General features: G+C 51.6%; 1 protein-coding gene across 1 annotated transcript in view; it reads left to right on the forward strand.

Moving 5' to 3' along the window:
* The window catches only part of XPO6 (exportin 6), a 36695-nt gene extending 25534 nt beyond the window's left edge, over window positions 1–11161 (forward strand). The window contains 10 exon segments of the mRNA XM_009082513.1: window positions 192–336; window positions 2448–2594; window positions 4173–4362; window positions 5386–5541; window positions 6747–6861; window positions 7323–7494; window positions 7885–8046; window positions 8752–8850; window positions 10218–10448; window positions 10894–11161. Coding sequence (XP_009080761.1) covers window positions 192–336; window positions 2448–2594; window positions 4173–4362; window positions 5386–5541; window positions 6747–6861; window positions 7323–7494; window positions 7885–8046; window positions 8752–8850; window positions 10218–10448; window positions 10894–10995 — 1519 coding nt within the window. The 3' untranslated portion in view covers window positions 10996–11161.
* Window positions 11162–11586: the final 425 nt, after the last annotated feature.

Consider the following 11586-nt stretch of genomic DNA (forward strand, 5'->3'; position numbering starts at 1 on the left):
CTCACCACCCTTCACAGGAAAATCTTCTTCCTGAGATCTAATCTAGATTTCGCTTTTTCAATTTCTCCGTATTACTCCTTGTCCTGTCCCTGCAGTTCCTAACCAAGAGCCCCTGTGAGTCAGGACTGTCCAGCATGCTGAGCAGTGCCCTGTGCCCCGTGTGTGTCTGACCCTGCTCTGCCTCTCCCCAGGCACGCTCAGTCCCTGGCGGCGCTGCAGGCCTACGCGCACTGGCTGGCTCAGTTCTACAGCGAAGTTCACCGGCAGAACCCGGAGCAGTTCATCTCGCTGGTCTCCACAGCCCTGGAGGCAATCACTCCCCTCATCAGCTCCAAGGTACTGCTGGCCCTGAGCTTCCCCCTGGGGCAGGTGACCCACAAGTGTCCAGTGAAGGGCAGTGAGGCTCACACATGAAGAAGAGCTGAGGGAGTTGGGTTTGGTTAGCCTTGAGAAGAGGCTCAAGGGTGACTTCATGGCTCTCTCCAACTCCCTGACAGGGTTGAAGAGAGGGGGGGGATGTCTCTCCTGCTACAGGGAGAAGACTAAAGGGAATGGCCTTGAGCTGAGACAGGGCAGAGTCAGAAGCCTCAGCACCATCCCACCTACCTCACCCACTCCCTCACCTTTCTCCTGCATCTCTGCAATGTTTTGTAAAGCCACCAGACAAGGCCAAACCCTTCCAGGAGGGTACTGAGGACTCTGCAGCTCACAGTGATGCCCCACAGGTCGTCCCAGGGAACACTCTCTGGGCCTGTGCCTTGCTGCTTCAGGTCCTTGGGAAGCACATCCATTGTCTCCTTGTCATACAGGGCACGGCCAAAGAGGTTCAGTGCGGTGGCCAGGAGGAGGATGCTGCAGATCCCCACACAGCAGGACAGCATCTTGCTAGGCATGGTGCTGCTGTGGGACGAGCTGAGAGGAGCTGTGTGCACTCTGAGCAGTCACCACAGGCACTGTGCACAGGCAGGGGTGGCACAGTGCTCAGTACCCACAGCTGTCCCCAAGTGTTCTGATGTCACAGGACCCATGCCTGGCACCCAGTGCTTGGGGAAGGCAGGAAGAGGCCAGAGGGTCTGTGGGGAAGGGTCCAGCTGGAAGGACTTTGTTCCCTGAGAAGGACAAGGCTTGCCTTGTCAGTATTCCAGGGAATTTTGTTCCCTCAGGTTCCCTGTATTTCTCTCTCCAGTACACACCTCACACAGGAAAACGCTTCAGTCCTACTGACCAGACTTATTAAGGGAATAATAGACAAAAAAATTCCATTCTGAGATTTTTGCTCTGTTTGTAGGGAAGACTTGTATCTTGCAGTGAGAGGACTAGAGGGAGTGCCCATAAACTGATTCATATTAGATGTTAGGAAAATTTTCTCCTATGTTAGGGTGATCAGGCAGTGGAATAGCTTTGCCCATGGAGGTAGTGGAGTCACTATCTCTGGAAATGTTGAAGAGGCATCTGGGTCTGGCACTGGAGGGTATGGTTTAGGGGTTACAGCAGTGACAGGTTGACTTCATAATCTTAGAGGTCTCTTCCAGCCTTGATGATTCTATGGTTCTAAGTGTTCAGGTGTTTGAAGGTCTGCTCTGGGCCATGTTGTGGCTCCTCAGGTGGGTCAGTCTGAGAGCTGTGTCTGCCTGCCAGAGCCACAGCAAATGTCTCCTAGGGTGAAACCAGCAGTGGTTTTGAGTAGCACTGTGGGTCAGGGGGATAGGAGAGTGAGCAACTTTTTGGCTTATAAACTCAGTAATTATTTTAATGCTTGAATGCAGGGAAGTCTCTTCCATGGTATTATGGGAACTGACATGTTCTTTGATTGGTGAATCAGTCATTGAATAGAAACATAGAATTGGTTAGGTTGGAAGAGTCTGGCCTGGAGCTCTGTCAGGGAAGATTTAGGCTGGATATTAGGCGAAGGCTCTTCCCCCAGAGGTGTTTGGGCACTGAACAGCTCCCCAGGGCAGTGGTCACAGCCCCAAGCCTGACAGAGCTCAGGGAGTGTTTGGACAATGTTCTCAGGTACAGGGTGGATTGTGGTGTCCTGTGCAGGGAACAGGAGTTGGACTGGTGATCCTTGGGGGTCACTTCCAACGCTTGACTATTCTGTGATTGAGTCCAACCAAAAAAAAAGCTGACTATTCTGTGATTGAGTCCAACCATTTCCCCAGCACTGCCATGGCTAAACCATGTTCCCAAGTGCCACATCCACACAGCTTTTAAATCCCTCCAGGGATGGTGACTCCATTCAGTGTCACCCTTCTAGTGACAAAATTTTCCTAATATCCAATCTAAACCTTCCCTGGGACAACTTGAGGCTGTTTCCTCTCATCTTGTTCCCTGGAGCAGAGCCTGACCCCATGGTAGTGGCAGCTGACTGTGCTGTCTGACGAGGTGTTGGCTGGGCTGGTTCTGTGTGTGGTGTTACTGAGCAGCCTGACCACCCTCTCCCTCAGGTGCAGGAGAAGCTGCTGCTGTCTGCGTGCCACCTGCTCGTGTCTCTGGCCACCACGGTGCGACCGGTGTTCCTGATCAGCATCCCAGCAGTTCAGAAGGTGTTCAACAGGATCACTGACACCTCTGCCCAGAGGCTTCCAGATAAGGTGAGTTGTCTGCCATGTCTCAGTGCAGATCAGGTGGCCTTGACAAGATGTGCTTCAGGTCCTAATGTGGAAAGGTGTGACCTCAGCAAGGAAAGAGGGAAGGCAGCAATCATCTGTAGTGTGGATATTCAGGAATTACAGCGATCCTATTTCTAGTAATGGTCTATTTCAAGCAGCAGCATAAGGGAAAAACACAATTGCACCTCTTAGATGTGATTCCTTTCTTATTTGTTGACACAGTCCCTGATGCTGCATCATCTTTACAGGACAGGCACATTGATGCTGACCTATAGAGAGAGTTTTCTATGAGACTTATGTTAGCATTCCACATGCCTCACCCCAAGTTAGTATTTATATTGCAGAAGTAATACAAATACTGTAAATACCTTCAGTTTCTAGTTCTGAAGTACTGAAAAGCCACAGTGGAGGATGAGCTGTGGTTGTGCTGGCCTGGAGGCACAAAGTACTGTACAGGCACAGAAACTCATTGTGTAAACCAGAGAAAGAGAGCAATGAAAGTAGAATAATTTTTGGTTTTATAAAAACAGACTTAGCATTGCAGGAAAGGTCTGGCAGAGCTTGGGAGCTGGTTCCAGCCCTCAAATCCTGGAGCTTGGCTTCTCTCTCACCTTGCAAAGCTGTTGGTTTTCACTTGGGCTCATCTTCTACTGTGCATTCAAACAGCAAGTGCTGCTGATGTCTTGACCAGCTCTGAAATGTCACTTCGCTTTAGGGTTGTGCTCTAGCAAAAATAAAATTGCGATACAGTAAAACTTCGTCTCTTTGCTTCCCATTGAGAGAGAGTGGGGTTAGATTAGCTGCTGGCCAGATGTTTGAGGGTTGCAGTGAAGGCACAGCCAAGGAGCTGCAATGGCTCACAACTCCTTCAAACCCCTCATGTGTGGGATGTAAAGGGGGGTCTGTAACATCCCTATGGAATGTCATGGCAGAGCAGCAGGTTGTGGCTTTCATCTGCTGAAAGGAATCTCTGTTGATTCCTCTCCTGAGGAAGATGATGGGGATTTAAGACCAAGGGTAAGGATGGGAAAGGAGCCTTGGGAGAATCACTGAGCTCCAGAAGGCAACTGTTCTTCAGGAAAATTACCCCCTTGTTAGAGGTATGTGGCACCCAGGAGCCTTGGCAGGAAGGCAGTGAGGAATTACTGCTGCAGCTGGCGATGGAGCCAGGCTGGGAGAGCTGGGGCAGTTCACCTGGAGAGGAGAAGGCTTCAGAGAGACCTCAGAGCCCCTTCCAGTGCCTAAAGGGGCTCCAAGAGAGCTGCAGAGGGACTTTGGACAGGGGCCTGGAGGGGCAGGACAAGGGGGAATGGCTTCTCCCTGCCAGAGGATAGAGTTAGATGGGATATTGTTCCCTGTGAGGTGCTGAGGCACTGGCACAGGTTGCCCAGAGCAGCTGTGGCTGCTCCATCCCTGGAAGTGTTCCAAGCCAGGTTGGATGGGGCTTGGAGCAACCTGGGCTGGTGGGAGGTGTCCCTGCCCATGGCAGGGGTGGGATGGGATGAGCTTTCGGGTCCTTCCAACCCAAACCAGTGTGTGATTCCCATGTGTGTCCCCCAGGCTCAGGTGTTGGTGTGCCGAGCGCTGTCCAATGTGCTGTTGCTGCCGTGGCCGAACCTCCCCGAGGGTGAGCAGCAGTGGGCCGTGCGCTCCACCAACCACTCCAGCCTCATCTCTGCCCTCACCAGGGACTACAGGCAGCTCAAACCCAGTGCCATCCTGCCCCAGAGGAAGGTGCAGCTGGAGGACAGTGAGTACTGAGGGTCCTGGGGGTGCTGTGTGCTGGCAGCTGCACTGCAACCTGCCTCTGGGCATCATCCAGCTGATCTGCCTTAACTGTGCTGAGAAACTGTATTTAGGGTTTGGGGAGGGTAGGGAAGGAGCAATTTGTATTTTCTTTCTATTTTTAGAAAGTTTTCTTCTGTGGAAAGAGCACTCTCACCCCAGGTTGCTTGTAAACTCTTCTGTCAAAGTGCTGTCTTCCCAGGGAAGGTGGGATAGAGTTTGGGATAAAACTCTGAATAGCAGGGATTGCATTAGGAATGCCAAACAACCTAATGCTGTGGCTGAAGCTACAAAGCTGATGAGAGGACTGGAGCACCTTCCCTATGAAGACAGGCTAAGAAAGTTGGGGCTGCTCAGCCTGGAGAAGAGAAGCTTGTGTGGGGACCTATGTTAGGAACTGTAGTGAAAGGACAAGGAGTAATGAGGATAAATTGAAAGAGGGGAATTTTATATTAGATATTGTGAAGAATTTTTTCCCTGTGAGGGTGGTGAGACACTGGCCCAGGTTGCCCAGGGAGGCTGTGGCTGCCCCAACCCTGGCAGTGTTCAAGGCCAGGCTGCAGGAGCCGTGAGCAGCCTGCTCTGGTGGGAGGTGTCCCTGCCCAGGGCAGGGGTTGGGGCTGGTTGATCTCTAAGGTCCATTCCAACCCCTTAACATACTATGAAACTATACTATTAGCAAGATTGCCTGGAAGCAGTGTTAATTAATTGTTATCAAAACTAAAGTAAGAATTTCTTTCAGACTAGGAAAACTGCAGTGGGTTTGTAGATGTAGGACAGCCCTGAACTGGTGGGGTGCAGGGAGAGGTGTGTGTGTTTTGGGACTGGTATTGGTTATATCCTTTGGGGTTTTTTACTTTCAAAAGGATTTAGAAGTAGGCAGTGTCACATGTTTATTTTAGTTACTGTGTGTGAACTTGCCTTCTCTTCCTCTGTTACCTCTGAGCAGTTTTGGCACATGCAAGAAGTATCACCTCTTGTTTTGCAGCCAAAGTGATCATCCATCAGACACTCAGCGTGTTAGAAGATATTGTAGAAAGTATCTCTGGAGAATCCACCAAGTCTCGGCAGATCTGTTATCAGTCGCTGCAAGAATCTGTGCAGGTCTCACTAGCCCTCTTCCCAGCTTTCATTCATCAGTCAGGTATAACCTCAGGCCAGGGTTCATGCTGTGAGTAGCTTTCTGCCCCTCCTAACCCCCAGAGTGCAGCAGCACAGAGTCCTGGGGGTGTGGGTGGAGTGTGGGGCCTTGCTGTGGGTGTGCTGTGAGGCTGCGCTGCCTGGACTGGGCTGAGCCAGCACAGGAGAGAGAGATCTCTGCCAGCCTAGGACACAGGCAGAAAGTTTTGTCAGAATTCCAGAACATGGAGCTGGTCCTGAGCACAAAGGAAGAGCTTTCAGATAACCTGTCTGGCTGTGTTTGCCATTGACATTCTCTTGAGAAGCTTGGAGACCGAGAGGAATAGATCTTTGTCAGATTAGGTCGAAGGATGTGAGATTTGGGGATTTTTTTTCAGGACTGTCACTTCTGGCCAGCAGCTTACTTTTTATATCACATCAGGGTGTCTCATGAAGAGCAAGGTGTTCCAGGAAAGCTTTTGGAGCTGAGTGGCATTTCCTCAGTGAGGCAGGTTTGGGAGAGGCAAAGCCCATGACAGGCAGAGAGGGTCCAAGGCAGCGAGCTGATACTGTGCCTTCAGTGAGCTCTTGCCTTCACAACAGGCTAACAGCCTAATTAGTTGCTGTTTCTTGGCCGTGAAAGGTTGGGCAAAGATGCTGAGCTGCTTCAGCTTGCCGTGGTTATTCAGGCTTTGTTGGGACTGAGCAGTTAGCTGAGGGACTGATCAGTTCACTGCATAACCACGTGCTCAAGATGACTTGTGAAGATGGAAGGGTCTTTTCCTGCCAAAAAAGAAGAAGCTGTTTTCTGTCTCCTCCACCTCAAGCTGTGTGGATGTTTTGGATTTCCGGGTGTTTCCTGTTAACCCTGTACAGCTGAAAATAGGCCCAGAGCATCCCCTGAGCTTTCTCCGGGCACACAGTGTAGGCAGAGCAGACTGAGGGCCTTGCTGGCACTGTTGGATTTGTTCTGAGGAGTTTGGTGTGCTGCCTGTGCTTGTCATCCCTGGAAGTTTTGGGAAGTGGATGAACAGTCTGTAAACCCTGTAATACCAAGTGCTGGTTTCAGTTCTAAGCCAACCCTGCTGGTAAATTCCCAGAGTAAATAGAGTTCCCTGAACAGGAGGAGCAAACTTAAGACTTACATAAAAGCCTTAAACATAAAAGACTTATTGATGCACTCGGATGTTCCTGTAACGCATTGGTTTTGCTCTCCTGTTGTTATCTTAGACGTGACAGATGAGATGTTGAGCTTCTTCCTCACACTGTTCCAAGGTCTGAGGGTGCAGATGGGAGTGCCTTTCACTGAGCAGATCATACAGACCTTCCTGAACATGTTCACCAGGTATTGGCCAGCAATGGTCACTTCTTTCTTACCCTTCAAGATGATTTATCTTCATAAGCTGCTTCACAACTGGTCCTTGTCCCTGAAGACTGTGCTGTTTCCAGCCTTGGTGTCCAGACTTTTGTCACATCTCAGGACCAAATCTGAGGAAAACACTTCCAAGTCTGAAGTGACCCAGTGCATGCACATCAATCATGCATGCCGTTCTGCAATTCCAGCTCTTCCATGGCCTTCCTGGCACTGTGGGATGTTGAACTGGACTCTCATTTCCTATTAGCTGAGTGTGCCTTATCACTGGAGCTGTGGTTGGGGTCTGTCCATCCCCAGTCACAATCCACCTCCCTTCTGTGGCTTAGCACACTTCATTAACTGAGCAGATTTAGAGGTGTTCCCTGTTTTCCTGTAAACGAGGTGAGGCTGCAGCTCTCTGGGAAGGTTCCTAATGCCTGTTTCTGCCCCAGGGAGCAGCTGGCAGAGAGCATCCTCCACGAGGGCAGCACCGGCTGTCGGGTGGTGGAGAAGTTCCTGAAGATCCTACAAGTGGTGGTCCAAGAGCCAGGCCAAGTGTTCAAACCCTTCCTGCCCAGTGTCATCTCACTGTGCATGGAGCAGGTGTACCCCATCATTGCCGAGGTAGGACGGGGGGGCAGTGGGAAGGTACTGCTGGGGAGTGGGGGCAATGAAGCTTTGGCTTTCCAAGAGCTCTAAGTGTCAGTCCCTGTGGAGGGAAAACTGGGTGACCAGACAGTGGAAATTGGAAGCTGTGTGGGTGGAGGATTTTGTCAGGAATTGTCGAGAGAGGCTAAAGTTAGAGATGTGCTCAAAGCAGGGCCTCAAATTCAGCAGTGTGTTCTGAGCTGTGAGTTTGGGGCCTTCCTTCAGAGGAAATTCTTGGATGCTCTGGTGCCTTGTCTGCAAAGCACTGCCCTAGGTACCTGTCAGGATGCTGCTAGCAGTGGGATTCAGGGATTGAGTGGGATTCCAACAGAGGAGCTTGCTCTGAGCTGTTTGTTACCCTCCCAGCGCTCATCTCCTGATGTGAAGGCAGAGCTGTTCGAGCTGCTTTTCCGGGTCCTGCACCACAACTGGAGGTACTTCTTCAAATCCAGTGTGCTGGCCAGTGTCCAGAGGGGAGTGGCAGAGGAGCAGATGGAGAATGAAGCACAGTTCAGTGCCATCATGCAGGTGACTCACCTATTCCATGTTTGTTCAGAGCCTTTTCTGCAGCATCCACGTGGCTGTTAAATCCCTCCAGGGATGGTGACTCCACCCCTGCCCTGGGCAGCTGTACCAGTGCCTGCCTAGGAGGAGCTGTCAATGCAGGAAAGTTTTTCTGAGACAACTCTCTTTTAGTTTATTTGGGCTTGTTGTGTGCTGTATCATGGGATCTGGTAGAGGAGGATCAGTGTGGTAATACCTGACAGGCTTTGGCTTGGGCAATAGAGAATCACAGAATGGTTTGGGTTGGAAGAGACCTTAAAACTCATCCACTTCCACCCCTACCATGGGCAGGGACACCTCCCACCAGCCCAGGTTGCTCCAAGCACCATCCAGCCTGGCCTGGAACACTCCCAGGGATGGAGCAGCCACAGCTTCTCTGGGCAACCTGTGCCAGTGTCTCAGCACCTCACAGGGAGGAATTCCTTCCCAATGTCCCATCCAGAACTGGCTCAGTCTCAAAGGGACTTTGGGTCATTTTTGTCTGTTTGACAGTAATTCCCCCTCAGACATCTTCATTCCTGTTGATCTGGCAGCAGCACAGTTGACAGGAACAACTCCCTGTCTCGTTAGTTTGTTGCCCTGAGACTCTCGGGGTTTGTGCTGGTATCAGAGTACAAATGATGTTTGTTGGAGTATCAGTCCCTTCCTTCAACTCTGCTTTGTCCCCAGGCGTTTGGCCAGTCCTTCCTGCAGCCTGACATTCACCTCTTCAAGCAGAACCTCTTCTACCTGGAGACACTGAACACCAAGCAGAAGCTGTACCACAAGGTGGGTCCTACCCAACCTCTGTGCTCTCTATGCATGGAAATACTGTGTGCTCTTCTGAGACTTGTTTGAAACTGCTCAGATACTGAAGGTCAGGACTTAGGGGGTTTGTGGCACAGCCTTTGGGTGGTTGCTGTGCTCCAGGTGGTCAGAGCGGTGTTACCATCTCCTTGATGCTGCACAGTGGGCACAGGAGGGATCTTGGCTCCAGTCAGAGCAAAGCTGTGATGTGTTCCCTCCTGTGACAGTGAGGGAAGACAGAGAACATGCAGTGACAGTGCAGTTTATCTGGGGAAGTAGGAATTGGGATCATCAGTGGAACCCTGACCAAATCCCTCCAGCATTCCCATCTGGGGCAGCAGCAGGGTATCCAGTATTCACAGTCCAGGGACTGCCAGGTGGATGTCTCCATCATTGCCCTGCAGGACTCATCCTCCAGACCCTCTAATCTAGCCCTGTTAGCTGCTGTCATGAGGGATTACAGCTGGAATCCAGGGAATCTGGTTGGCCTGTGAAAGCAGGGCTTTCATTTGGGTCGGTGTTCAGAGCTGAAGGACAGCCCTTCGTGTTCACAGGTGCCTGGTGCAGACTGCCAGGCAGCTGGCCATGTTCCCTGGCTCTGGGGAGCTCTGTGTAGGGCTACAGCTGGAGTTGGAATGGACTTGATGCTGGTGCCTTTGCCATTGCTTAAAACTTGGGTCAGAGCATAGAATCCTGGTTTGGGTTGGAAGGACCTCAAATATTATCCTATCCCACCCTCACCCACACCTTCCACTAGACCAGGTTGCTCCAAGCCCTGTCCAACCTGACCTGGAACACTCCCAGGGATAGAGCAGCCACAGCTGCTCTGGGCAACCAGTGCCAGTGCCTCAGCAGCCTCACAGGAAGAAATTCTTGCCCAATATCCCATCTGTCCCTGCCCCTCTGGCAGTGGGAAGCCATTCCCCGTTGTCCTGCCTTCCAGGCCCTGGTCCAAAGTCCCTCTCCAGCTCTCCTGGAGCCCTTTTAGGCGCCAGAAGGGTTCTAAGGTCTTCTAAAGCATGAGGTAAGTGTGGCCAAATTCACTGTTAACTTGCAACTTACATTAATTTAGCTTAGCCAGAAGGGTTCTAAGGTCTTCTAAAGCATGAGGTAAGTGTGGCCAAATTCACTGTTAACTTGCAACTTACATTAATTTAGCTTATTTTAGCCATTTTTGATCTTGCCTTGGCTTGGCAAATTCTCAGTGCTCCCAAGAGTTTGCAGGCACCACTGGAGCCATGGGTGCAGCCATGCCTGGTCTGTCCTTGCTGGACTGGTCCTCCTGCCTGCCCTGGTCCCTCCTGTGGAACATTGAAGGCTCGTAACCACGTGCCTCTCTCCCTGTGCAGAAGATCTTCAGGACCACCATGCTGTTCCAGTTCGTGAACGTTCTGCTGCAGGTGCTGGTGCACAAGTCCCATGACTTGTTGCAGGAGGAGATTGGCATCGCCACCTACAACATGGCCTCAGTGGACTTCGACGGCTTCTACTCCGCCTTCCTGCCCGAGTTCCTGGCCAGCTGCGACGGGGTGGACTCCAACCAGAAGAACGTGCTGGGAAGGAATTTCAAAATGGACAGGGTAAGAAGGGAATGTTGCAGCATTGGCACAGGCTGCCCAGAGAAGCTGTGGCTGTTCCAGGCCAGGTTGGATGGGGCTTGGAGCCACCTGGGCTGGTGGGAGGTGTCCCTGTCCATGGCAGGGAGGGGGGGGGACTGGATGATCTTTAAGATCCCTTCCAACCCAAACCAGTGTGTGATTCCATGACCAGTTTTGTCGTGCCTTGAGTGCACACTGAGAAGCCAATGCTGGGCACAGACCCTGGATCCCTGCAGCCAGCTCTGCACAGAGCAGCTCTGGAGCCTCCTCTGCAGACGCTGCAGCTTCCTGGGCTCAGCCCCGGGAAGAATGGTCCTGCTCTAATGTGTGAACACACTCATGGGCGTTTGCCCCTCTCAGCTCCTTCCTGCTGTTGTCAGTGCCTGTTGTGTTGCTGCATCCCAAGGTGTTGTTTGGTTTCCTGCAGGACCTGCCCTCCTTCACCCAGAACGTGCACAGGCTGGTGAACGACCTGCGCTACTACAGACTCTGCAATGACAGTTTGCCCCCAGGGACTGTGAAGCTATAGTCACTGCACTGGACTGCTCCCCACACTGTAGGGAACGGATCCCTGTTCCGGTTTGCCACCACCTCCTCCTCCTCTCCTCCCTGGATCTGTCAGTGCTGCAGGCCCTGGATCCTGCTCATGGGCACGTCCTGGATCACACACAATGCTTCCTTTTAGTTCTCCCTTCCCAGGCCCAAGCTGGAGTCAGCAGGATGTGTCTTAATGCCCTCACAAGGGCCATCCCAACTGTTTGGAAAAGCCTCTCCCTGGGCTTTCCTTCTGCTAAGGTAGCACTTTGTTGCATCCAGAGATTTCTGTGGAGTTGTCTGGAGAGACCATGTACGTATCAAACACGAGGCAGAAGCGCCAAAGACTACTTCAGACATTCGTACCTTCGTGTCATTCCACCTCCCTGCCCTGCCCAGCACGAGGAGGAGGAGTCTCCTGGCGTTGGGACTGGTTTGGCACTTCTGTCACTCCCTTTGTTTTTAAATTGCCTTGAAAACCTCCCCAAGGTTTGTGGGGATTAGAGACTTTTTGGGTTTTTTTTAAACGTTTTCTCATCATTCCATTGTGATACTAAACCAACATGCTTAATGGGAATAAAGTGCT

The sequence above is a fragment of the Acanthisitta chloris genome, unplaced genomic scaffold (genome assembly GCF_000695815.1).
Source record: "Acanthisitta chloris isolate BGI_N310 unplaced genomic scaffold, ASM69581v1 scaffold10979, whole genome shotgun sequence".
Taxonomy (NCBI): domain Eukaryota; kingdom Metazoa; phylum Chordata; class Aves; order Passeriformes; family Acanthisittidae; genus Acanthisitta; species Acanthisitta chloris.